We start from the raw sequence: 27,576 nt of genomic DNA, 5'->3' as shown, positions 1-27,576 counted from the left end.
GGGAAAAAAAAGATCTTTTTGTGAGCACCCGTGTTGAAGAAGTCAAGATAAAAATGATACACTTCACACCGCTGTCTCTGCGACTGTCAGTCTTTCATATGGACACTCTAACTACACTAAGACTAAGCACTGGAGTTTAAGAATAGCAAAGGTACAATCTCCTCCTTCAAGTCTCCTGTCCCTAGTGACTGCCATGACTGAGTTCAGCATAATACTCTCTCCATTGCTTCTCTCTTGCATCACACGTACAGAGTTATATCAGAGCTGTGCACCCATGACACGTTGCCACTAACAATAGAAGGGAATGATGGTTAAGACTTCCGGTCAGAGGCGACAGTCCAAATAAACCATGGCGCACCAGGAATATGCTGACAGAAATAGCTCAGATACAGCATATTGAGTACAAATGGAAATGTGGAATCAGTAAAGCAGGCAGCTTTCACGCTGAACGCTTACTGCAACAGCGCAGTTCTCCACAACAGCCCAGAGTTCTCACAGGAATAAAAAAAAAAAAACAGCACTCAGCTCTTTGAAGCCTTATGCCTTCCTAATATCTCTCTTACTGCTGTAAACAGTAGGATACAAAAATGTGGCAATAAAAGTTGGCCAGTGACACTATAATCCATCAGATTAAAAGGAACACAGTGGAAGAATTGATATCTATGCTCCTTGGCGCTAAACGCTACTCAGGTAGACAAAAAACGACTGAAATGGTTGTAATCCTTCCCCTATCAATAACGTTACATAGTGTAATATCAAGTGTTCCGGGCACCTTTTGTTATGTCAGACACTTTATTCTCCATATTATAAGTTAGTGTAGCATCAGAATGCCGCTATGTTAAGGTAAAAGAACTACACTGTGTTGCTTTAAATCTTCTTTAGAAGGACACTGAGGATGGTACTAGGACTGAATTTGGTACTTGTTTCGACACACACACACACACGCACACGAACGCACACACACACTCTGTTCAAACATGGTCAGAGTAGAGCAGACTTTAAGAGCCCCAGAAAGTGGAGTGGAAAAAGTCTTTGAAGTGAGGAGAGGTCTTTGAAGTGCTGTGGGTGCAGGGAGACCTGGGGCACCCAGAGAGACAGCACTGAGGAGAGGAACAGATCAACTCCATCGCTGGGTTTGATATCATCTCAGTGGTCTCTGCAAAACCCCAAACATTCATTTAGTCTCTCACTACTGCACTTCCATCCAGGTAGGTCATCTAGAGTCTGCAGTATCTAAAAAGCACAGAGGCTTTGCATATAATCAGATTAATGATGGCAATGAACCTCATTTTCTTTACTATTTCTGGTTATTATGAATCATCATAGATATGTGAAGTGCTCTGCAGTGAGCAAAGGCTTATTGGAAATGTTAATCTCTCCACTACTGCAGAATTTTCCAGTTGATCCATCCATACAGCCAACCATCCATCCATCCTTTTTTTTCTATGCAATCAATTTCATCATGACTTCACCACTGACTGATCTTAGTGATAGTAGGGCTAGAACTGCTTCTCATTATTCTCCAGACAGGTCATTTGCAGTTTTCATGCTTTATTTGTAGTCGTCCCTGAGCTCATCTCTCTCTCTCTCTCTCTCTCTCTCTCTCTCTCTCTCTCTCTCTCTCTCTCTCTCTCTCTCTCTCTCAACTGCGCCTCTGCCTTGCTGTGCCATAGCTATCAATTTTTAAAGACACTCAGCAGATCGTTACAGAAACGGGGACAAGGAAAACAAACATCTCTCCAATTCTTCCAAGCGACTCTCCTGGGCCCCGTGTCAGACTCAGCAGTTGAAAATGGGACATGAGGGCAGGAGCAGCAGCTAGTCCTCTGTTCACTGTTTCCACCCCGACATGAGGTTGTCCAGCTTTTTTATTTTTGTGATTACTAATAGTAAATCAGGCTGCTGAAACTCTCCTTTGCACGAGCGCTGATCTCCAGAAGGGCGTAATTGGACCCATCTGCACCCAACATGAGTAGTGACTTATGTCAGCGCTACTGCGCTCAAGAGCTTTCACAGCCGCAGCACTGGGACTAGAGTGCGAGTCTCTCTGTTCCAGGGTTCCAGAGCCCCCTCAAGTGATTTGCCAATCCACTCATCTGAAACCACAACAATGACTGAAAAGAGTCACTTCTTAGATCTTCCCTCTCATGCCGTGCCAAAACCCAAAGCTTTGTGTCCACGGCTTTGCATAACAAGCTTTTGTTATTTTTGTACATTCGCTCTTTGTTTTTTCCCCCCAACTCCTTCCCAACCACTCGTCTAGTCAAGCTGGTTCTGATCCTCATGCTGAACTGCCACATGTTTTAGTCCATTAAGAGATGACAGGGGCTGATGGGAGTGACAGGGAGCAACCACGGTCTCAAAGCGGCCTTCGCATGCAGATGAATATAATTGAATTATGAGCGTTAAGACTTCAGCGATCTGACTCTCTTTGATGGGCACTGAGACGGATGTAAACTGCACGAGAGCTGGTGCTGCTGACTGCACATGGAGCTGATGGAACGGATCACGTCACATGTTCCATTGGCGAAAAGCTCATTTCCGCGGCAGACTTTAGTTGATGCTATGGTAGATGTTACACAGCTGGTTTAAAATCAGCTGTGTAACATCTACTGGTGTGGCAACAAAACGTGACACTAAATTATGTGAACGCCCCCATTAAATCAGGCTTTTAGCCTTCCGGATGAGGCATCAACTCACTGCACTCATCCCCAGTGAGATTGATTGAGGTGTTTGCTAATCGTCTGTTAATCGCTTGATGGGAGATTGAGAAATTATGACAGCGTTCCGCTCTCTCTATTGTATGTGGCTGTATAATTGATGGAACAAAGCTGGGTTAATGCCTTGGGCCTGTGCCCCTGAACTGTCCATCCCTCTGATTCTGGGCCCTCTCCATCTCGCCCTCTGGGCTGAACTGTCTGTAGTTATGGCAACGCTGCATGAGCGTGGGTGTCCCATGGACGGCCGTCAGTCAGCCCAAGGGCACCATCCCTGGGCTGACAGGCCGGCAAGACCCCCTGAGCCAAGGATGGGGCTGCTCACGGTGCTGGGAACTGGAGAGACCTGGCAAAGGTTCCAACAGCAGGAGTGTGAGCCAGTGAGAGAGAGAGAGAGAGAGAGAGAGAGAGAGAGAGAGAGAAAAATACACTGACAGAGAGAGAGAGGTAGAGAAAGAAAGAGAGAGAGTGAGAGAAAGAGAGAGAGAGAGGGAGAAAGAGGACCCCATTGATTCAAAGGCTAGGCAGCCAGCCTCAGCAGTGGGTCACTGGATGTGTGACAAAGGTATCTGTGTAAGAGTGTATCTGCCTCTATAAAATGAACTACTTCTGCACATTATTGTTCTCAGGCCCCCATGCGGTCATGAGGACCCTTACCCTTATGTGAAAGTGTCCAGAGTAAAATGACCACGTGTGGCTGTGGCGAGCGTGTGTGCGTGCGTGTATAAGTCTGTAAGTAAGAGTACCACTTTTCCACTTATTCAAAGACATGTAAAGTGGAGGAGCAGGGAGGCTGGAAGTGAGAAATAAACAGAGAGGCAGAGCCAGAGGGAGGTGAAGAGAAAGGGAATACATGAGAGAGGGAGGGAAAGAGAAAGTGCACATTTAGGGCTGTCCATTCATGTCTGGCTGTGTGCTGGAGACAGGCCCTTTCAGGGGAAAGTGGATGTTCTCGCTTGAATGGGCTCTGATGGTGAACCCTCCTCTCAATGCGGAAAGGTGAGAGAACTTGGACCTCAGAATGAGCAGAGTGATGCCTTTGTGTGTGTGTATTTCTGTGTGTGTGTTTCTGTGTGTGTGTGTGTGTGTGTGTGTGTGTGTGTGTGTGTGTGTGTGTGTGTGTGTGCATTTCTGCCTATGGAATGTGTCATCACACTTGTGAGGCTGTATCTGTGCAGAGGCCTTATTTTTACATCACATGCTCAAGCACTGAAATAAATCTTATTATCAAAACCTCTCAAACAGGAGGAAAGAGGATGGATAGTGTGGAGCTGTAATCATCATCATATGTGTGTGTGTGTGTGTGTGTGTGTGTGTGTGTGTGTGTATGTGTGTGGTTGTCTCACCATCGCAGTCTCCAAGATAGGTGGTGTTGCCAGTCTCCACATCCTGCTCAAAGGGCAAGCTGCACACACAACACCAGATATAGATTACATTATTACATTGTTACAGGCCACTAAACATGTAACACCAGATACGTCACGATATGACTCTTTAGCCTACATAGCCTAGGCTATAGCCTATTTGTTACCATTTCATCGTGGCTTTTGCTGAGAAACAAATAGTTCGCAACAGCACACGCTGAACTTGAATCAAACATTCTTTAGAACACAGCTGATCAACCGTCCGCTTTCACTTTTGAATGAAGTTCCAGTCCTTGCGTAGTGATATGAAAGACGTGAAATAGAATCACAAAAAACATTTTCCTTAACAGCGGTCTGTTATACTTAGCAACGGTCTGTTATTGAGAATTAGCAGACCACCGAACGTTGGGAAGGCCCATTCAAGTGAATGGAGCATTCTTCAGCATTAGGAAGAGCCGTGGAATAACGATTCTTAACAAATTTGGAATCTTCAGGCATTGGAGAAAAATACTTTTCTATCCGGTTAGGTTATTATGCAATAATGCACTGATAATTCTTTTTCCTGGCCCAACTGCTCTCAGAGCTGCTCATTAGCCGCTCCATAGACAGTAAAAGAAACATTTTTTACACTATTAAGATTAGCCTTTAAGAAAATCTTACTAATCACTTGTTGCCTCAACCTACCGCAGAGATTCACACACACACACAGCGGAGATTCATTCGCTTTGTCCCTAGATGCATTCCTTAACGTAAAGTCTATGTCAAGTCTTTCTGTGTCAAAGTCAGTTTAGCATGGCATCACAGATTGGAGAGCTCTAGTTTTAAGAGATGGACACCTTGACCCATGTGTCCAGTGGGAGAGAGAGTGTGTGGAGCCTCACCGTGTTCCTGGTCGGAGCAGAGAGCAAGTGCTTCCTCGGGTCCAGCCGCAATATGGGTCCCTAGAGGCGATGCAGTTTCTGTACAGGGCACATACACATACAGAAACACACACACACAGAGAAACACACACACACACACACACACACACATGTATGCACACACATTTATTTAGGCAACAATTTCCGAATCCAGTTTCAGTGAGCTGGGTAATTACAGACACACACACACACACACACACACACACACACACACACACGCACACAGTGCGTGCAGTGACCGGAGGCCAGAGTGAGAGGTTGGTGTCTGAGGAGAGTGCAGACTGTGACCTGGCCCAGTGTGGAGCTTCACAACTTTAATTACTCTACTCAAGTCTGACTAATGGAACAGCTGGACACGAGCTAACGTGTGTGGGTCACTGCACATGTGTGGTCCTGAACAATGGTGTGCTTCCTGTTTGTGCGCTCATGTGAGGGCCATCTGTGAATGATCGTACATAATGCATATGAATACATGTATGTGAATGAGCTATACCAAAACGTGGGAGGACACAAACCACTGAGGGGAATATGAATGGCTGGTCAAAAGATGCTAAACATGCGTGTGTGTGTGTGTGTGTGTGTGTGTGTGTGTGTGTGTGTGTGCGCGCGTGTGTGCGTATCAGACAGTGTGTGAGTGTGAGGACTCACTTCATGCAGCGGGAGTGCAGGTGGCAGCGGGCCACAGGTAGCCGCACCAGGCAGGACTGGAAGGCCAAGAGGAGCGTGTGGCTGGACTGGTCCAGGGTCAGAGACAGGGGCTGACGCGCCTGCACAGAGTCCCCCCCACACCTGACACAGAGAGAGACAGAGAGAGAGAGAGAGGGAGGGAAAGGGAAAGAGAAAGAGAGAGAGAGAGAGGGAAAGAGAGAGAGAGAGAGAGAGAGAGAGAGAGAGAGAAGACGGCAAGAAGATGATTCATGATGATGATTAGTACACATAATGGACAACCACAGAATTCTGCCTGCATTTAGAAAATGTAACATTTTTCTGTCAGCTTTCACAGCATTCAACATTGACAAGGAAATTTTACAAATAGACAAAAAAGACATTGCTTGCATTGCACAACACTGAACAATATCCCTGGGAAGGAAGACAAATAGTCAGAACTCAGAATAGTCAGAACCCTAGTTTGATATAGGCTATAGTATGTGGCTTTTCCTATGAAAAGCAGTTGATTTCTTAAGGAACATGTTACTTATGCTGTGAATAGAACATGATCTTTCCCTGAATTAACTTCAGCTGAGATTCTTGATTATGGCAGGCATCACGCATTAAGCTTCCCACATCGCATGCTAAAATTACACATATGCAAAACATTTGACGCAATCAGGAAGCAAAATCACTGTGATTGTTAGCGAGGGCTTGCTATTGTTGTGCGGCTGCTGGCTGGCATGACGGGGCTGCCCACCGAGTCCTGATTAACAGAGGCAGCACTTTGCTCACAACTTTCCAGTGTAAAAGTCACTGACGTAAAGTGGTGCACAAACACCTGCCAGTGCTGATTAAGTTCTGTTTAGAGTCGTGTGATCGTGTGGTGAACCTCAGTGGGGCAGTCACGGGGCACTGCCACGCGTGTTCACCGCCCTGCCTCCGTCTGAGGTTTGATCTCCGTTTAAGAGAGAGGCGAAAAGCTCTTTGATGTGAGCCGCAAGGCCCAACAACACTGCCTCATATCTTGCTACTGCGGTTTGTCCGTTTTCTTTTTCACTTTGACTACCAGCTTGGGCCCTTTGATTTCATCAGCCTTGTTCATCAGTATCCCTTTCAAACAGACTGCTTGGATTGTTTTAGTATGCGCAATCAATCTTCGCTTATGGGTCTGGACACAGAAGTATGTGAGTGTTTCTGTATGGGGGCAACCGCAACAAAATGGAGGTCCTAAATAATGCATTGCTTTCCTTGCACAGAGACAGTGACATTCATTGAACCTAAAGATCAATTGAAACTTTGGTGTAAGACTATTTATCTAGATCATTCCAAAAATAACTGACACTCTTTCCATGTAGTTTATTTAAACTGGCTCGGTACTTTGGCATCCACGCTAGCATTGGCAGGGTAAGGTGTTTTGGCTTTTGACTCCAATTCATCGAAAATGGATGCAAATTGTTCCCAAAGGTCGGCAGTCTCAATACAGCAGAAAATTAATTCTTTATATTGCCCCTTTTAAGGTCAAACAGTTGGATAAAGTTTTTTTTTTTATTGTTGCTTTGCAAACACCCATTAAGTAGTCCTGGAGTATCATGGTAATGGAATAAGAAAGGCGAGGATCCAGACCTTAACAAATTCATCCCAAATATAAAATGTGTTTCACTTTAAATCAATCATCTTAATGAAACACAATTTAGACAAGAGTTTGTTGGATGTGATATAAAAGTAATTCTCAAATACCACTCACAACCACAAACCACCACAAATAATAACATGGAACATTGACCTTGAGAAAACACTGTTTAGACCTATAAAGCAACATCTCTTGCTATTCCTTAATGCAGTATAGTGCCATTTTGGAGATTCTCTAAGCAACTCCTCACCTGTCTGGGTTATAACCCTCCAGCTCCTCGAGGAAGATGTTGCCGTTGGACCCAGGACTGTCCTTGTTAGGAACTATTAAGAACTTGAGAACTGTTCCCCTTGTGGAGCCGAGGAACACCACAGTCCGGTTTTTGTGTGGCCCGGCCTCTGTGTCGACCACCATGGTGTTGAGCTGATACCTGCAAACAAACATTAAGAAGCCTCAGCGATGGACCAACTCAGGGCTCACACATGCAGCGGGGATCACAGAAGACCAAAGACGTTTCCCCTTTGATACAGAGGTGCAATTATGGGCTGGAATATAATACCACCAAGTCAAACTTTATAAACACAATGACTAGCAATGACTCAGACAGGGTCCTTTTTCATTCTATGGCTGTGTGTAGTGAAGGGATTACATTAGACTGCAGCAGTGGCCTGAGCTTTTATGTATAAAAGGAATTTAACAATGCCTAGTAAATCTCTTAAAACAGTGTGACTGCCAATTAGAGAGGACAGGCTCTTTTTCATATGGTGGCTGCTGGTGTTTGCCTGGTGAAGGGATTGTTTTTGCATGTTTATTGATGTATCCTGTGGTTTAGGCAGTTAAAGACCCGTCTAAAGCCAGAGATGAAAAGATCTTACCTGACCATGGTCTTAACGATCCAGGGCCTGTGGCCTAACAGGGGGATGGCCTCATCCATGAGGGGGTGGGTCTTAATGAAGGTCAGCACCTCATCAGGGAACGTGTTGGAGGAGCTGAACCTGGAGCCCTGGACAGCACATCCACCAGGCCTGTGGAGCACACACAACAACACCCATGGGCCTCAGATGAAATCTACTGAGCTAATGCCATTTGACTACAGGATAAACAGCATCCCTCTAATCTCCCACAGTAAACCTCATGGATATGGCTATGACAGCTGAACACCACTGGTCTGGCTCCTTGAGAAACAGATATTGATATTTGGACAAAATAGGTATTAGTCAGTTAATTAGCTTGAATTTTAAAAAGAGACAACTCCAAAACTGAGGCTTTTGGTTTAACTGCCCTTGTCCAAGCCTAAATGATCTCTTTTAAGGAACTTAATAAGACTACAAATACATGTTCTGCATGGGAAGAATTACCAAATAGAACTGGAAACTCCCAGATACCGAAAGATAACAAAAAAACACAAGTGAATTTGACAGGATGGTGGAGATCTGCAATCTGTGTATGGGCTGATGGTACATGCTTTGGGGGAACAACAGTCTGTGTGTACCTTGGTTTGGGGACCAGCTCATCAGGGACAGGTGTCCAAATGGATTCGGGGGACTTCTGCTCCTTGAATCTCCCCTCAAACACCCGCGCCAGCTGCTGCATGTCGAAAGCACACACGGCTGAGCCAGGGATGCTGCGGGGGACGCGACAACAAACAGCCACCGTCAGAACCAAGGGCTGTAGCAATAGCAACGCTACACTGCACACACACACACACATGCACGCACACACACACATGCACGCACACACACACACACAGACACACGCGCACACACACACACACACACACACACACACACACACACACACATAAACACACACGCACACACGCACGCACACACACACACACACACACACACAGGTGTGTTAGGTGAAATATGAAATCATTTTACATGAAAGTCACTAAGTCAAAGATTTGAAACTATTAAAGTATGTAATTTATTTGAATTATTATGAATTAAAATGTATAAATGATGAATATGAAAATAAACAATTTATAAACATTGTCAACTGACTAGAAAGTACCTCATGCACCACTGTGCACTGTGTCTTGACTGGAATAATAATTCAGCAATTATGTCTCTTGACACATTTTGCAATCATTCTCATCATCAATTACATGTGGGCCATTTGCTAACAATTCGCAAACATTTGACTGAGAAGCGCATTAATAAAATGGCACTTTGGCATTTAATCGTCCCTCAGAAGCCTTTAGCAGTCTCATCTCAGCCAGAAATTGCCTTCCACCAAAACCCATCACATCTCCTGCCAGCCTCTTCTGATAAGCCAGACGCCTGCCTATTGTGCTGCCCTGCATCCCCAGAGAGGCAGGGTCTCTGACAGCCAACCCCAATCCCCTCTGCCTGACAGCGGGGAAAGGTCATGTGTCTCTCCCCCTGTCTCTCTGGAGCAGCTGCTCGGGGATATGATGCTTCTCATCCTGGGGTCTCAGAGGCGAGTGGTCCTTCAGCTGGAGAGGCGGCGGAGGAGATAGAGCAGAGGGCCGCTGTGGGCGCCTGTCACCGGACTCCTTGTCCGGCTGCACCCTCCTGCCTTCGCTATCCACAGGCTGTCATGCCAGATCTTGTTCCCTCTCACAGCACGTCCACCCTGCTCCACCAACACAGACCTAACAGCTCCAGCGGTCTGCATCACCCACCACAGCACACACACAAAGTCCATTTAACTTGCATAAATGGGTCACAAGGAGACCAATGCTGAAATCCCTCGTCTAGAGGGACTTAGCTCTGGCCCAGTTCTACCAGCCCCTGATTCCGCTGACCAGATGCTCTTGGGCTCCTTGGGTAGCCGAGCGTCTCAGCACCAGAGGCCTCATTACCCGGCCTCCCCCCAGGTGTGCCACCCCCGAGACGGCCTGGCTCTGTTCGGTGGCAGGGGCAGTATGTAGCCACGGGCCTGGTGGCGAGTATGTGGTGTGATCTGGAGGACAGCCAGGGCCTCCAGGCTCTCCGAGCTGCACACACAGATTGGACTGCCAGACCACAGCGGGCGCATTCAGAGCAGGCAATGACAGGTTTTTAATGGCGAAGAATGGGTGGGTGAGAGGGATTTGGGGGATTACACGCTAAAGCTCTCTCTCTTTCCTCCTCTCTCCCTCTCTCTTTCCCTCCATCCCTCCCTCCCTCCCTCTCTCTCCCCTCTAGCTCTCTCTCAGATGCTCTCTTTCTGTCCCTCTCTCAGTGGTGTTTACAGATTTCTGCTTGCTTAATTGAAATGTCTCTCTGGAGAGAATCTTCTAATATGCAGGCTCCTGGTAAGCCCATTTGAAACAATACTCGTGATTCCTCAGATTTGTCATAATTACGTCTGTCGGCCCATTTCTTAACTCATGTGGCAGATCAGAGTGAGTTATTGGGGAAAGCTGGAAAAACAGTTGTTTGCAGACAAGTGTTTGCACACCTGGTTTACGGAGTGCAGCTGCACTGAGCACAATGTAGAACATAAAAGGAGAACAATGACTGGTTATAAATCACCGGCCTTCAAATGACATGACAGGGATGCATGGCAAGACAAGAGACAGCACGCTGCATGCTCTCTATTCATTCGCGTTATTGATAACTCCCCGGCTCATTGAGGGCAAGGGGCATAATTTTGGAGTCTGTTGTTGTCGTTTCTGCTCCCCTCCCCTTCCTCTCCCCTTTCTTCCCTTTCGTCATCCCTCTATCCGCTGGGTCCGTCTGGCACGCTCGCCCCTGATCACCTGCAGCCACTCACATTAATTACCAGTTGGCATGGCGCCCACGTAGTGCCACGCTCCAATGGGCACAAGGTGCCACAGCCAAAAACAGACTCAAACGAGGGGGGAGTCAAAGAGAGTTTTCTGGAGCGGGTAAAGTGAGAGTGAAAAACAGAGAGAGAGAGAGAGAGAGAGAGAACAGAGAGAGAGAGAACAGAGAGAGAGAGAGAGAGAGAGAGAGAGAGAGAGAACTGAGCAGAAAACAAAAAAGTGGTGAACTGAGCTAATCTACATTAAAAACCAAAAGCAGGAGGCCAATCGCACGTAAGACATCAATAATACTTAAAATATATATTTCACTAAGGTACATTAAATGCATAAAACATGATCTGATACATATTCGGGTCTATCTTTCTCGCTCATTCTATCTCTCCCTGCCGTATTGACAGACTCATTGAGATGGATACTGAGAAAGAGGAGTGTGGACTGCTGTATGGATTCTATGTATTCATGGAGAGAGTATGAGCGAGTGAGGCAGCCCGGACTCCACTATCCACTTAAGCTGATTCCATTTATTATTAGCCCACACGCTTATGCCTCTTTTCGAATAAACAGACGTCGGACTCCTCTCAGTACAAAACATTTATCTTCCCGAGGGCTTTCTGTAATAATCCAGCCATTCTCTGCCTACTGTTCAGCGCCTCCCAGCTATCTCTTAAGGTCCTGCTAAAAGGTGGCTGCTCCACTGCTACTGTGGAGCATTTGTCTAACAGTAGGCTTTATTCTGTTCTAAGCCCAGAACAACGACTCCTCTGGGTTTTCTGGGGAAGTTGTAATGCACCTAGACTGTAGTGTATTCTTATTTGAAACATTAATCTTACACAGGCACAAGATGGCTGCAGGTTTCCTGACAGCTCTACAGTAGGACACTGATCTGTCTTATGGCTCCCGATGGTGGTGGACTCCATTTTGTGGCGACATCGTAGCCTCTCCTTCACTTAATATTACCCTTGGGTGCAGACACAATGATAGACTCGAGATGATTAAATGGGCATAAATCTGGCAGATCCAGAGGAGTTCTGCACTGTCCTTGAGTGATACCCTGTCAGTGGTTTTCACTGTCATATACGCTTTCTTACTCACACACTCTCTCTCTTACTCTCTCTCCTCCTCCCTCTCTTTCTCTTACACACACACACACACACACACACACACACACACACACACACACACACACACACACACACACACACACACACACACACACACACACACCCTCCTCTCTCTCTTTTGCTCTCCCACTTATTGTGAGGGATATTATTATTGCTGGCATTTACAGGGGCTGCCCTCTCCTGACATAAATTTCCCAGTTTCATTTGCATCAGCAACTTATTGCAAACACATTAAGGTCTTATCTGCATTGTTTGCATGGTGCAACACACCAACACACTGCATTTCACACCCTGCACCTGCCACCTGACCACTCTGCCGCGTACACACACACACACACACACACACACACACACACACACACACACACACACACACAGTTTTACAGAACATTAAGAAAACTTTGCTACACAAGTCTGCTACTGTAAAATAGAGCTCAGTATCTCTGACTCAGGTGCCCTTCAAAGGTATTAACACACACACATACACACACACACACACACACACACACATTTTCAACCAAACTGTAATTACAGCTATCTCTCATCTTGCTCACTTACATATTTGTCTGTATGAGTTGCCTGTGAGAGAGTTTGGGCATTTCTCTGTCTCTCTCTCTCTCTCTCTCTCTCTCTCTCTCTCTCTCTCTCTCTGTGTGTCTCACCTGTTGGCGGGGGTGGAAAAGACCCCCAGGATGACGTCGCGTCCGTTCAGGTTTAGGATGGGGCTGGTGGCCTGCAGCAGGTTGAAGTAGAAGTGTGAGTCCCCAGGGATGGAGCAGTTGAGCCGCGCCTTGAGGAAAGACGTCCACTGTTTCTCCAGCACGCGCTGGGAGCCACCCAGGTCCCCCTTACACACACGAGCCACCCGCGACACCATCACCTGCACGCAGATGTGCACAGCCACACGTTGCACAAACACACACACACACACACACACACACACACACACACTCACACAAAAGGGATACAAATGGAGTTTTTAGAAGCAGCTGCATCACATATTTTGCACTCGAGCAGTAATTCCACGGAGAGAGTGTGTGAGTGTGTGAGTGTGAGAGTGTGGCTCTCACCTTCTCCAGGTAGTTAAACTCCATGGCCATTTCCCTGAAGAAGAAGTAGATGTGGGGACCCCACTCTACTGCACTCACAAAATAGGGCTCTGCAAGATGAAAAAGAGCATATATGCTTCATGACATGCCAAGTACAGTATACATACACCTATACAGTACAATACTCAGATATTACACACACACACACACACACACACACACACACACACACACACACACACACACACACACAGGACAGATATGCCTACATACACCATACACAGCAGATGGACAAATGATTGGCAGTGAAATTCTGCAGAACGTGTACTCATTCATGTACACAATCCAGAACCGACTCAGCCAGCTCAAGACAGACAGCAGCCAGGACCCTCTAAGGAATGCTGCTAAACCACTGTGCTGCAGCCAAACAATTACAGAGACAACTACACACACTCTTGTTCACATGAATACAATGTCAATGACTCACACGCAAACACACACACACACACACACAAACTGAAACACAAACACATGCACACACACACACACACACACACACACACACACATACAGCATGCACACTTTGCAACGACCGCTAAATCTGACTGCACACTTCACGGATCAACTGTAACAGTAACAGGCCCATTTAAATTGAGTCAGGCTGACCTAGCTTTGGCTCCCCTGAAAAGCAATGAACCCAGCACAAGTCTCAGACTAGAGAAGAAGACCTCAGGAAACCTCCAACCCACCACCACCATAGCTACCTCTACAGAGGACAGTCTTAGATTACAGTTATTAGCTGACATTGAATCCCATGGGTGTAATAACATCTTTAAGGCTCTCAGGTTAAGGTTTCAGATCATTCCTCGTGTCGAACTCAACACACCTCAGTCAACAACAAAAAACAACAATAGAGATGTTCATTAATAAATGACACAAATCCACACTGTGCATGGCTCAGCCCTGAGCACGCAGAAGTGGTGCGCACCTCTGAACCACTTGGAGTCGTGCTTGACGGTGCGCAGGGCCGGGCTGTCCCCCAGACTGCGGTAGATCACCGCATCGATGGCCAAAAAATCTGTCACTGTGCCAGTGAAGAGGTTCCCCTCTAAGGGGAATGACCGAGAGAGAGACAGAGAGACAAAGAGAGAGAGAGAGAGAGAGAGAGAGAGAGAGAGAGAGAGAGAAACATGCATTAACACATTTGTTTTTCCCTATTAGATTTTTGACACTTCTCAGTACTAAGTTCACTTTTTTAAAGAACTTCACACTGTGACTTCAGTGTGAACTGTAGAGAACTGTTTCGCTGTTTTGATGTCATGACACTATTTCAGAGATTAAGGGATTCCTTTTCAACATCAGCGAAACAAAACAAACCCTTTAAACACTGTTTGTCACTTCAAAGGTTTACATGACATGCAATTACTGCAAACAGAAATGTGCAGAAATCAATGCAGAAAAAAAATAAACAAATAAGCTGATGGCATAGGTTTAGGCATATTTAGATCATAGATCCTTATGTATATTTTGCTGTGCTTTCTCAGGTACGGCCATCACACCAGTGTGATGTGATCTCTCTGAGGCATGTGACAGGGCTGTGTTGTGTTGTGTTGTGTTGTGTGGGGGTGGAGTGTGTGTTGTTTACCTCTGAGGCATGAGTGAAGACAGGGCTGTGTTGTGTTGTGTTGTGTTATGTGGGGGTGGAGTGTGTGTTGTTTACCTGCGAACAGAGCCACGTTGGCATGTTTGGGGTCATACGGGCAGCGTGCCATCCCACTAATGGGCTCTCCCACCAGCTCCAGCGTGTCCCTCTGGCGCACGCACACACACACACACACACACACACACACACACACACAGAGGAGATGGCAAACACATACAGTATAACCATGTCAGATAATTCAAACACACATATACACACACATAAACAAACATAGACACAGACATTAGTTGAAAATGTTTCATGTTGGCCTCTCGGCATCGGTGGCATCTTGTACTCCCCTGGTTGTTGGTTTGTGAATACAGACACCCGTTTGTGCATCCTTCAGATAAGTCCTAATAAAGCCACAGTAGGCATCCACAGAACGCTGTTGGACTCAGCATTGCTATGAAATGGATGGACCTCCCCTAGTGGATGGACCCATACTATTGATGATGACATAATACTAAACTTGGATACATGAAATATGAAATATGAAGCCATGGCATTAAAGCAGTCGCTACTAGTCCTTGTGTTTTTAGCAGCATGATAGGCCTACTCGTATGGCCATTATGGCTTTCCCAAAGCTTTGAAAAGACTATATAATGTATGTATAGTATATTCCTCTTTTTATATGTCAAGTAAAGTTTGAAGTCACCCTGAAAGATGTGGCACCTCCACGTGTGTTCAACAACAATACAAAACTACTGTAATATTATACAACTCATACTTAACTCAAACTACTCTCCCACTCAAGTACACCGGAGTCATTTGTAATCAGCGGCCCTTTGAAGACAAGATGAATCAACTCTCTCTGGAAAGGCACTTAAAAGCAGCTCAGGTAAAGGCAATCAAAGGCTGCCTCGACAGACAGCATCCAGCGTGTAGAGTGCTGCTAAACGCACTGGAAGGGCCTCTCTGGAGAGCATATTCATGATGACTACCCCCCCCCCCGTCTCATTATCTAGCAGCTATTCTGCCAGATGGGCAAAATAATCAGGTGTGACAAGTATGTATGGCTTCTTGTTGATTTGCATGGCATGTCATGAAAACATGCTGAAGCCATACTTGTACAATATGGACAAGGCGTAATGAATCATGAAATAACAGGGGCCAGCAGTGACTACCTCTCTCTGACTCACGCTGCTTATGAACCTGCAGGTATTAATGGGGAACAGAAATGTCATAGGTGACTGTGACAATCAACACGGGTATTTATAACCAGACATGCTCCAGACTAGTGGCAGTTGGAGCATTTTATGCTAAACTATATGGAGCTAATGCTTGAAATATTCTGTACTATAACTCCAATCATGTGCCATTTTAACAGCTATTTTACATGCATCTTGGTATGTTTGAAATAATTTTTGAAGGTGTCATTTTTTTACACTATTTCACACTAACAGCAACAGTGGCACAGTGTTGAACAGACTACATGAGCAGACTACATTAAATAAATTGAAGATACGTTTTCAGCGCTTTCATTTAAAATGCATTAAATGGCCACAAGTTTCAGACTTCATTTATTTCTTTCTCAATCAGCCTTCACCACCAGCATATCTATATGAAATGCAGCTTCAATACATTTCCATGGTTGAGAAATGTTGAACAGCATTATTCAAAATCTCAAGTACTGCAGAAAAGTACTGTATAAAGAAATATTAAACAGCAGAAAAGAGACATAACTGATTACAATGAGGACATGTCCAGCTATTTGGCCACTTTGGCTGGCTATCATCAAAAGGATGAAGGAAGAACAGTTTTCTTTAAAAAGATTAGCTTGATAGTTATAATTCATTATAAATCATGATGATGTCAGTGAGAGACTGACTTCAGAGTGCAACCACTTTTACCAACTGTGGGATCTACCATGCGACACAGACTCAAAAGACAAATTCATTCCTTGAAGTAATAGTAGTTGGATGCCTTGACATATCAGTAGAAGATTGTGTTGAGGCATTCAATATGCAAGAGCCCCTGAGATGCTTGGCCTGTGGGAATGTTGCCCTAGTAAGTCTGTGGCTTCACAGCTCAGCATTAGGCCCGACACACCAGTGCTCTAAAGTAGGCTGACACACATGGTATGTTACTGCACTGCAAAGGAATAGCACCTGTGTGTTTTATGACAGTGTCTATAGTTACAGAAAAATTGTATATCACCGAAATGGAACACAATGCAACATTTCTAATTTATTTCAGCATATATTGCATTGCATTACATATGCACTACAACATTTTGTTATTCATTTTATATAAATCATTCATCCATGTAAAAATAGAGGATACACAGACTATAAACTATTGCTTTAGTAATGCGCCCTGCTGTTTGCATTTTTAGGTCATTGAGTTATGAGTAACACAGTTGTCTCTGCTGCTCTGGGGAGCATTTTTTCCAGTTATGGCAGAAAGGGTCGATTTTTTTGTGTTATGTGTAATGTACTGAATTTGGCATGGGAGATGAAGTGCTAACGCGTTGTGATGATGAACTGATGTGCTAACATGTGCAATTGCAAAGACAATTGTCAACATACCAAAAGGCATTTGATGAGCTCTGGTGCAATGACCCATTTCAATGCTGATCATTGTCATTTGAATCACTGCGTCCCTTACACCTCCAAACCAGTGCCATAGTGCCAGTGTGGTTGTGTCTCAGGGCAGCTATGCCAATGTGTGATAATAAGCCATCGTTCAGGCTCTCCTCTATACTCACAGTGTAGTTGGCACACAGCGGGTTGAAGGCATTGGTCCCGCATACAAACAGTCCTCCATACTGGCTCAGAAGCACCTTCATATAATTACGACATTCCTCCTGGGAAAGAGAGAGGGAGAGAATAAGAGAGAGAGAGAGAGAATTGATTAAAAGAGTGAAGGCTAGAGAAACAGAAGGCCATGGCGGAAGGCGTAAATATTTACTCTGGTTAACACATCCTTTTTTTCTCCCTCAGCATCATTTATTTTGTACACAGAGACGGCCGGGTGAGGGAGGGAGGGAGCGAGGGAGGGAGGGAGGGAGGGAGGTAGGTACTGTAGTGTTGTTATTTTATTAGGACAACGGGCTTTAGGGGGAATCCACCCATCACCTGGTGCCTTGGCTATTGGAAATTGAGCACTGAACATGAAAGAAACAGTTGTCCTAAGGAGTATACAGTTCCAGTTTTGTTTTTCAGGTTTCAAGCTCAAAACTTTTCATCAACAATCTATTCTGTGCCACGCCACTGTCATCATTCTCCAAGGTAGTAAAAGCAGGAAAGTATCAGATCCCATGGTTCTGGAAGCAGGAAAGTATCAGATCCCATGGTTCTGAAAGCATCGACACAGTGTGCTTATTGCGTTTTGGAACCAAACTCTTCAAATGCAGATACATTTACGATATGGATGCTATGTTGACAACACAGTGACTAGAATGGCAGTGTGTTCCTGCTACAGGTAGAAGTTACACTGCAAAGGTCATTCAATCAGTTCCAAGAGACTAGATACTGTAAGCTGATTTATGTGCACCATCATGTGTACTGCCAATTACACATTCATTTGGTTAGCCATAAATATGTTACATTGTGCAGTCTATATTAAGAAAAGCAAAGCTCTCTGAAGATTTCAAATCTGAACCTATCCACATATTTCTATGCACAATGCACATGCTGGTTTGTTACAGTGTGTCAATCCATACTGAGGCTGTAGCACTGCCCCACCAGCAGAACTCTCTGGCAGGACTCTGGGGCAGGGGGGCTGAGTGTTGATACAGATGCTGCTACACTCAATACACTCCCTAGGGCCACATCAGGAAAGAGAGCGAGAATGTAACTGTGTGTGTGTATGTGTGTGTGAGAGAGAGAGAGAGCTAGAGAGAGAGAGAGAGAGAGAGAGAGAGAGAGAGAGTGTTTTTTTGAGGATGACATTTATGTGTTATACTGGGACTGGGAGTGACTTGTGGTACTAACTTGAAGGCTGTTGGGAAGAAAAAGTAGCCTAAGAGGAGAATAAATACTACGTACAAACATACACACACATAAACACACAATTTATATTGTGTTTGCCACTACTCTCCAGCATGAATCAATATATGACATTGTGGCTTACAAAACAGAGGAATAAGTCAGCTAGTTCAAACATAACCAAATTGGCTGATTTATTTCTCAATTCAAATAAGGCAATTCAGTGTGATTGTTGAACAGCACAATGTACAAAAGGGTCATTAGTAGTGGTGGCCCAGTGGAGCTAAATTAGGATTCTGGAGCACCATAGTAACCTGAGGACCAATAATTTTACAAAGAGAGCAAAATCAAAAGCTGCAAAAGGTTCCAATTTACAAAAGAACTTCAGTGGCTTTGTTATTGGCAAAACGGTAAACATCTCTTGTTTTTAGCCATGATTCTCTATAATACTGCAGTAATATTATTGTAATACTCATAAGATACAGATAAGAAATGATGTGTGATTAGCCACCTGGCTGAATTATATCACTCCAGCTTTGGGCCAAGGGAGAGGAAAATCTGTGGAGAGACTGCCGCATGCCTCAGATCCTTTTAACAGTTTTACACAGTGCAGGCTGGTGATTTATGTTTTAATTTCAGAGGAGTAACATCTTTCTAAATGTCCTTCTCATCCACACCTGCATTTACACTCCTTCACTGGCCTTGGTTTGCTTCAGCTCAAAGGAACAAGCCTACATCTCTACATCCTCTCTCTCTCTCTCTCTCTCTCTCTCTCTCTCTCTCTCTCACACACACACTCTCTCTCTCTCTCTCTCACACACACACACACACACACACACATACACACTCTCTCTCTAGCACCATTCTCTCTATACCTCCTGCCCTGATTTCAAAGTGTGTGTCTCCCCAGGGCTGACTCCACCCCTTTTCCCCACGCTCTGCACTCATTCTCTTCATCTCTCTCTCCCTCCCTCCTCTCTCTGTCCCTCGTGTTTGCCAGGCACCAGCAGCAGGCATCCTGACACAAGCCTGACAAAGCGCCACCTGTGAGGCCTGGCACAAACTCAGCGCAGCCTTTCAACTCCCTGCCTCTCTCTTCTCTTCTCTCTCTTCTCTCCATCTCTCCCTCCCTGCCTCTCTCTTCTCTCTCCATCTCTCCCTCTCTGCCTCTCTCTTCTCTCTCCATCTCATCTCCCAGCCTCCACTCTGCCGACACTCTCTCCCTCCCTCGCCCTCTCTCTCTGCCTCCCTCTCTCTCTCTGCCTCTCTCTCTCTCTCTCTCTCTCTTTGCCTCTTTACCAGCTTTTTGCCTTTCTTCTTTGCCACCATTCCCCCCCCCCCCCCTCGGTAGTTCTGTCTGAAGGGTTGGGATAAATGACGGTGTATTCCGGTGCTGTTGCAGAGGGCTGTTGACGTTTGTCACTGGCGGAGTGAGAGGCAGCGGAGAGCTGCTAGCGTAGCGCAGAGTGGAGTGGAGTGCTGAGCTGGCGCGGGCCTTCACAAGCTCACACGACTGAGACAGAGGAGACAACTCTCCAGATGTTCTCAAGAGTGAAACACATCTGTGACCCTCAACAGGTTCACAACACACACACACACACACACACACACACACACACACACACGCACACACACACACACACACACACACACACACACAGACACAGACACATGCACACGCACATTCAGACACACAGACAAAGACATAGACACACACACACACACACACATAGACAGGAAGTGCGGCCCATCACTCTGTCCTCTCCTGTTGGCTCGTTTGCTGGGCACAATAAAGAGGCCAATGATGCAACTGTTGCCCAACACCTCTCTGCCTGTGAGCACAATGAGGACATAAAGTGCTGGAAATCCCACATTAAGTGCACTGGCCCCACCTGCTGTGGGGAGGCACGCCACTCCGCTGGCTGGCACACCCACAGAGAACCCACTGGACTTAGTGGGCCTGAACATGCCCATTTTTCCCCCACACATCTGTTCTCTGCAATTGCCTATAAAAACGTTATTACAACTCAGGAGTCACCTATTTCTTTTGGAAAGGGAGGCAGGTGGAAGTGGCTTTATTTAAAGCCCAACGTGTGGTAGTGACCACAGCTCAGTAAAAAACAATCAAGAGCCAGCTGGTGGCAGGGGAAATCTAAAGGGGAGCTGTGATGCCGCCCATGCCTACTGCAGTACCGTCAGGTCTGGAGCGCCTGGGCATCAGTGGGGCATCATACTAATGAGCAAGTAGGAGAAACGGGGGGCCGGGGGAGGCTCGTCCCCACGCCACACGTCGTCGGCACCGGGAGCCGCTCATTATGGGAAGGGTGGGAGACGCGGAAATTCCTCTTCCCGTCGTGATGCATTAGGGACGCCGAGGCAATCACTCCGCCAGGCACGATTACGACCGTGATGAGATGGCCGCTCCGGTGCCCTCGCCGGTGAAGCAATCGGTTTTTTTTTTTTTTCTGTTCTCACCCCGCGAGCCTGGGCTGGTGGTGTGAGCCCCAGCTGAGCCAGAGGATTCATTAAGCGAGAGAGCCATTAACAGTCCGACTGGACGATGACTCAGCACAACGGCCGGGCAGATGGCACAGCCCGGATGGGAAGACGGATACTGTTGGCTGCCTGGTGCTCTCTGAGATTGTCTGTTTAGATGTTGAGGGCTGGTTTGACTGACTGGATTGGCGGTCTACTAGGCAGCTTCATTTCTACCTCTGACAGGGCAGTTAGGTGCGTGTGCGCTCCGCTTCTCCCCAAGGAAGGCTGCCCCACCACACAAGAGCCCCATGTCTGTGTGTGTGTGTGTGTTAGTGTTAATTTCGTCAGACGAGACGAGAGGAAATATGTTCGTCAACGACTTTTTTTTTTCATGACTAAGACGAGACGATGACGAGACGGCAGTATTGTCCTGAAACACTGACTAAGACTACCTTAAGATGCATTATTGTTGACGAAAAAAGACGAGACTAAAATGTTTTGCATGAAATAAAAACTAAGATAAAATCTCTCTTCATTTTCGTCTACAAAATGAGAAGACAGAATATCTAGCTGTTACGTTTTCAAAATATTCCGAATGAGTTCATACGCAACAGCTTTCCTCTAGGCTAGTCTACGTGCTGTTGCTGCAACCCTGTGGCTGCAACACGAAACTACATGGAACAAGAACACTGGAGATTTCTGCCAGAGTTAGCAAACTAACTACCTAAGCTTTATGCCACAATGCTACATACCCAGAAGTTGAAGCTTCTCTCATACAAATTAACATCCACCAGAATGTCCATACGAAAATGTTCATCATGTAATGTCAACTATTTAACTAGTTAGACTGATGATGCAAAGTTTTCTAGCAAGTAAGCTAATATGGAAAGTTCGCTAGCAAGTTAGCTATGGCTAAGATGGAGAGTCTGTTTGGGGAATGTGTTGTGTTTGGGCGCATATCGCCATCTAGCGAGGCGGAGTAAAACATTAATACTTTGGTCTACGTCAGTGTTTCTCAAACTTTTTCAGTTTCAGGACCACTTAACTAACCCTAGCTAAAAAAAAAAAAAAAGATTAGACCTACTTCAACAGTAGCCTATAATTAGTCTACACCTACTCACTGAACCACCTTGCTTATTGTCTTTGCACTTTGCTTATTGTGTGGATTCATACTGTATGATTTAAACTGGCATATCTTACATAGACAGTGTTGCAGAACTGTTTTTACATACAAGTTGGTTCAATATTGTAAACAACTCATCTATATTATATTTTACCACGTCTGCTCGCGGACCACTTGGGATAGCTTGCAGACCACCAGTGATTCCCGGACCACACTTTGAGAAACACTGGTCTACGAATATGACAGTGGTCTAGTCAAATCTTTTACTGTCTATGGTCAAATCCCAGCCGAGCTATAACTGTAGCTCGACTTACCTGTGCATGTAAACATACTGACTGACAAAAAATCAGAATGAGTAATTATAACAGACGAGTAGCCCTGTGGACACACAATATTGTTGGAAAATTGAGATGTGTGAAACACTATTTGACTCAAATGGTAATCAGAAATAATTTGTTTAAAAAAGACTAAAATGTGTTGACTAAAACTGACTAAGACTAAGATACCTTTAGTTTTCTTTTGACTAAAACTAGACTAAAATGACGAGACTTTTAGTCGACTAAAACTTGACTAACAAAAATGATATTTGAATGACTAAATATGACAAAGACTAAAAAGGACATTTCATCACAAGACTAAGACTAAGACTAAATTAAAAATAGGTGACAAAATTAACACTAGTGTGTGTGTGTGTGTGTGCAGGGGCGTAGCACCAAATTCTGGGCCCTATGCACAAGTGGTGGCCATGCCCCCCCCCCAACCAACCAACTAACCAACCACCGGCTGTAAGCATGAAGCATGAGGTTCACAACTAACTAGTATCTAATCACACATTGAATTAATCTAATAACTCTTATATGTACTGTATAACAGAAAATAATCTTATTACCCAAGACTTCACTGAATTTCTGTTTTATTTGAAGAATGTTTAAAAGCTAGAACATGAAATGAATGAAAACACTTTTGGCTGAGAGAACAGCTATCTATTCACCCCTTGCAGACAAGTGACTTAAGTCACGTGATGGCTCAATGCTGGATGGCAAAAAGATGGGAGATGGACGGCAAATTACATTATGTCATAAAGATTATGATGAACTGAACACCATTACTATAACATCTTTGTAGTTCAATGTATTGCTGTTTGGGGTCTGATATAGTCAAAGAAGATGCCAGTGGTGTTGTTAGATGAAATGGGTCATGATCGCAAATGTAAAGTTATTAAAACTGGTGGTAACAGCAAGGGGAGATAACGTTACGTTAGGCTACTGTAATTAACATTATGGTAAATTAACACCCATAAGTATTTCTAGACTAAAATATTGCAAAGTGATTTGGTTACTTTATTTGTCTTGCTTTTATCAGTTGTAACATAGTCAAAACGTTAAGAATGTCATATCAGAACATGAAATAATAACTAGCTGCCACACTTAGAAGCTAGCTATTCTAGCTAACATTTATCGTAGCTCATAGTGCTAGGGCTAATGTAACTCGTCAGTTTGTACGTTGCCCAGCGAATAAACTTACTTCTTACATGTCTTAAGTTAAAGAATTGAAAGAAATAGGAAATTAAAAAAAAACTTGAACGGTATTATCTGTTTACATTCAGATCTTGCCAAAGACTTTGCCTAAGTGCTATCTGCCGTCCTGTTCAGAGTCTATGGTTGCTATAGCAACCGCTGCTGTGCTTCATACACTGAGGAGATAAGCATGCAATTGCATGCAACTCCCGAAACACAAAGAAAACAAACCAAAATATATCTATGCAAGAACATGGGATGTTGTTGTATTCCAAACAATAAGCCAACAGTCGTGGAAGGGCATTACTACGGTTAAATCTCACTATAATCTCCTAGCTGTGCGATATGTCCCATTACAACCCATTGATTTGATTCGTGTTCTTGTCGTCCACTAGGCTATTTTGCTGTGGCGCGAACAAAACGTGACTTCACTTGCAAGGGGTGAATACAAATTGAACACTTTTGGCTGAGAGAACAGCTATCTATAGCTAACTGAGTGTGATGCGTTTCACCAGTTAGCTTTGCTACTAATTTGACAGCCTTTCCTCATGAACCTATATAACATTGAGCCTACTAAGTTAAGCTATTAGCTCATAATAATTTTCGAATTAGTAGGCTATTGAAATGTTGTGGTAGGCTATAAATCAGGCATCATGTTATTTCTAATTTTGTGTTAATGCTGTTTTAGCACTGATAATCGCGGATTCGCGGTGGTATTGAAGTGTTTTGTAACCTTCAGGAGTTCATTTCATTTGTAGACTATTGCTTTCACATTGGGCTCACCTTTCTTGGGAAAGAAGGCTGTTAACACTTGTTTTCCCTCATTTCTTTTTTTCTCCCTTTCTTGCCTCTCTTTTCTTTTCTGGGAACCGGATTTAGCTTTCTTAGACTTAGACATCTTCACACCGTGAAAGTCTGCATTGCCGCTTCGGCAGAATGAACGTTACTTCAAAAATGCGCCTAGCAGGGGAAGGCGGACTGAACCATTTCGTGCAAGGGAGAGGGTGCCTGCCGTCAAACAATGTTGGCTTGGACACAATTTAATACATCAATCAACTGATGCATTTACCCGAAATATTTGCATCTATATTAGTTAACAACATTTATTAAGATCTTTAAATTAAGGAAATTATTTATTAAATAAAATTCAACTCCTTAGGGGCCCTCCCCCACTTGGGGCCCGGGTAATTTATTCCCACTTGTCCCCCCACTACGACGCCCTTGTGTGTGTGAGTGTGATAGAGAGAGAGGGAGAGAGAGAGAGAGAGAGAGAGAGAGAGAGAGAACGTTTGGGTGTGTAAAATCTGTATTTTAGTTCTCTCCAGATTCAGGGGACTGTAAGTGATAGTTAGAGGTATATTTGCATTCTGCTGAAACTGGCACTACCTGAGATCCCACTAAAAGTGTGATTTACACGTGAATGTGTGTGGGTGTGAGTGTGTGTGAGTGTGTGTAGGTGTGTGTGTGTCTGTGTGTGTGTGTGTGTGTCTTTGTGTGTGTGTGTGTGAAAAGGATGGAATAACGATATTGAATTTCCCACCCCATCCAGAATGTGTCAGCCTAGATCAAGGAGCCAGATGCGTTTAATTACTGCTGCCATTACAGAGAAAGGCTCTAAATCGCACCTGACAGGCCTGTCCAGTGGCCCTAACTGCCCACTGCACCCCAAGCCTATCAGCACATGGCTTTATGTGTGTGTGCACACGTATTGGTTTGTGTGTGTGTGTGCATGTGTGTGCGTGTGTGTGCACACGTATTGGTTTGTGTGTGTGTGATTGTCATGGGTGTGTGTGTGTGTGTGTGTGTGTGTGTGTGTGTGTGTGTGTGTGTGCACACGTATTGGTTTGTGTGTGTGTGATTGTCATGGGGGTGTGTGTGTGTGTGTGTGTGTGTCTGTTTGTGTGTGTGTGTGCATGTGTGTGCGTGTGTGTGTGCACGTGTGTGTGTGTGTGTGTGTGTCCGTGTGTGTGTGTGTGTGTGTGTCTGTTTGTGTGTGTGTGTGCATGTGTGTGCGTGTGTGTGTGTGTGTTCACACATGTTTGCACTAGTCTTCATTTAGAGCAGCCACTCGTCCTCCTCTCTAGCAGATACATGTAGATGTAAGGTTCCCCTCACCTGCAGGTGTGCAAAGAAACTCCCTCAATCTGTCTCTCTCCCATCCCTCTCTCTCTCACCCCATCCCTCTCTCTCTCTCTCTCCTCCTTTCTCATTCCTTGTCTGTCTATTCTTCTCTCCTGCGATCTGTCCTTTTGGTCCCTATCTCTCTCATCTCATAAATACAGTGGAGTCTCACCCTCACAAAGATCACCTGTCAGGTGTCATTTTCCCGGTGTGAAGGCGCCGCGTTTTAAAAAAAGGAGTAATCACCTGTGTCTCACCCAGCCACTCCCCACCTCTCTCTTCTCCCTTTCACACTCCAACACACTTAGAGTTGTGAAGTCACTCTCTGAGAACCAATTAAAGACAATTGCTGCTCTCAAAACACAAGCAAGTTTAAAAAATGCCTTGGGCTTTTATGAGGCTATTTCAGAAGTGAAGAACAGAGTTTGATGAGCAGGAATGGGCAGACACACCTGTCCATAACTTGTCAGGTGCTTTTGACATACCGATAACCAAACTGGGCGTTCAATTCGCTCATGTTAGTGCCAACCCTGTGCTCCCGAGCCCCTGCGCCTCTTTAAAAAAAGACATGTCAGTCCAGCCCCTGTGGTGGGCGGCTGCTCTGTAATTACCTCTGTGATTAGCCTTTGAACCAGCAAAGACAGGCAGATTTGTCAGGCCCACATCAAAGCCTAATCAGCAGGTTGGAGGCTATTATTCCATAACACATTCCACTTGCATTACTCCGCTCCGACTCAGCGGAGTAAACCGGGACCAGGGAGCGACCGGAGCGACCGCGCAGTGACGCAGTTAGAATCCGCTTACGCTTCCAGGCCTCGCCCAGCCCGTAAATGAGGAATCCTTGGGAAACGGGACGCCTTACACATTACATCACACTTAGGGCTTTTCAATTCTCTTCTCCACATGCCAGCACATTTGTCTGATGTCTTCACCTGGTAAATAGGGAGTGTAAACAGCCAAACACTTGAATGCTCTTCAGACAACAACTCAAGATGAGTGAAACAGAGGGAGGATTTGGGCAGTTCAGCTGCTTTGTGTCAATAATATTGTCATGTTATTGACTTATTTGTACAGTTGCACAAAGATATCTGTGAGTCAGCCTCCATGAATAGGTTTTCCACTGAAAGACATCTCCTCTGAGAGGCTCCCTTCCACACATTGAACACCTTATTCATTAACAGCGATTCAGCGATTACTGCAACCAGTTTGTAGACCATTTAGAAATCCTAATCTTCTGTGTTAATCAGTCCAGTCAGGCTTAAATGGGGATAGCCTGCCAGCATCACAATTAATTAGTCTTTGAACCTACATGGATGGGAGATTTTGAAGAATGAGATCAAAGTATTTCCAACACACACACAACTCCTCCCGAGCCTGTGTGCCATGTGTGGTGAGCTCACCTCGTGCTTGCCCTTCATCCGGCAGATGCGGATGTCATTCCTGTTGGATTCCCAAGTTCTCTTCTGCGATAAAAGAGCAGCATGAGATCAGAGAAGAGATTAGAGCAATCAATTT

The 27,576-nt window shown here is 45.1% G+C and overlaps 1 protein-coding gene across 2 annotated transcripts in view; it reads right to left on the bottom strand.

The window, feature by feature from the left end:
* sema6ba (sema domain, transmembrane domain (TM), and cytoplasmic domain, (semaphorin) 6Ba) overlaps positions 1-27,576 on the bottom strand; it is a 68,423-nt gene that overhangs the window by 6,199 nt on the left and 34,648 nt on the right. For both annotated transcript variants that reach the window (XM_042062687.1, XM_042062698.1), the window contains exons 5-16: positions 27,462-27,524; positions 17,601-17,699; positions 14,912-15,002; positions 14,180-14,299; positions 13,213-13,301; positions 12,805-13,022; positions 8,775-8,906; positions 8,158-8,307; positions 7,533-7,712; positions 5,650-5,790; positions 4,963-5,040; positions 4,064-4,122 (exon numbers count right to left, since the gene is read on the bottom strand). In XM_042062687.1, the coding sequence (XP_041918621.1) occupies positions 4,064-4,122; positions 4,963-5,040; positions 5,650-5,790; positions 7,533-7,712; positions 8,158-8,307; positions 8,775-8,906; positions 12,805-13,022; positions 13,213-13,301; positions 14,180-14,299; positions 14,912-15,002; positions 17,601-17,699; positions 27,462-27,524 (1,420 nt within the window). The remainder of the gene's footprint in view (positions 1-4,063; positions 4,123-4,962; positions 5,041-5,649; positions 5,791-7,532; positions 7,713-8,157; positions 8,308-8,774; positions 8,907-12,804; positions 13,023-13,212; positions 13,302-14,179; positions 14,300-14,911; positions 15,003-17,600; positions 17,700-27,461; positions 27,525-27,576) is intronic.

This window comes from Alosa sapidissima, chromosome 1, assembly GCF_018492685.1.
Source record: "Alosa sapidissima isolate fAloSap1 chromosome 1, fAloSap1.pri, whole genome shotgun sequence".
NCBI lineage: Eukaryota > Metazoa > Chordata > Actinopteri > Clupeiformes > Clupeidae > Alosa > Alosa sapidissima.
The sequence above is the reverse complement of the archived record's forward strand: the minus strand, read 5'-3'. Positions and strand labels throughout refer to the sequence as shown.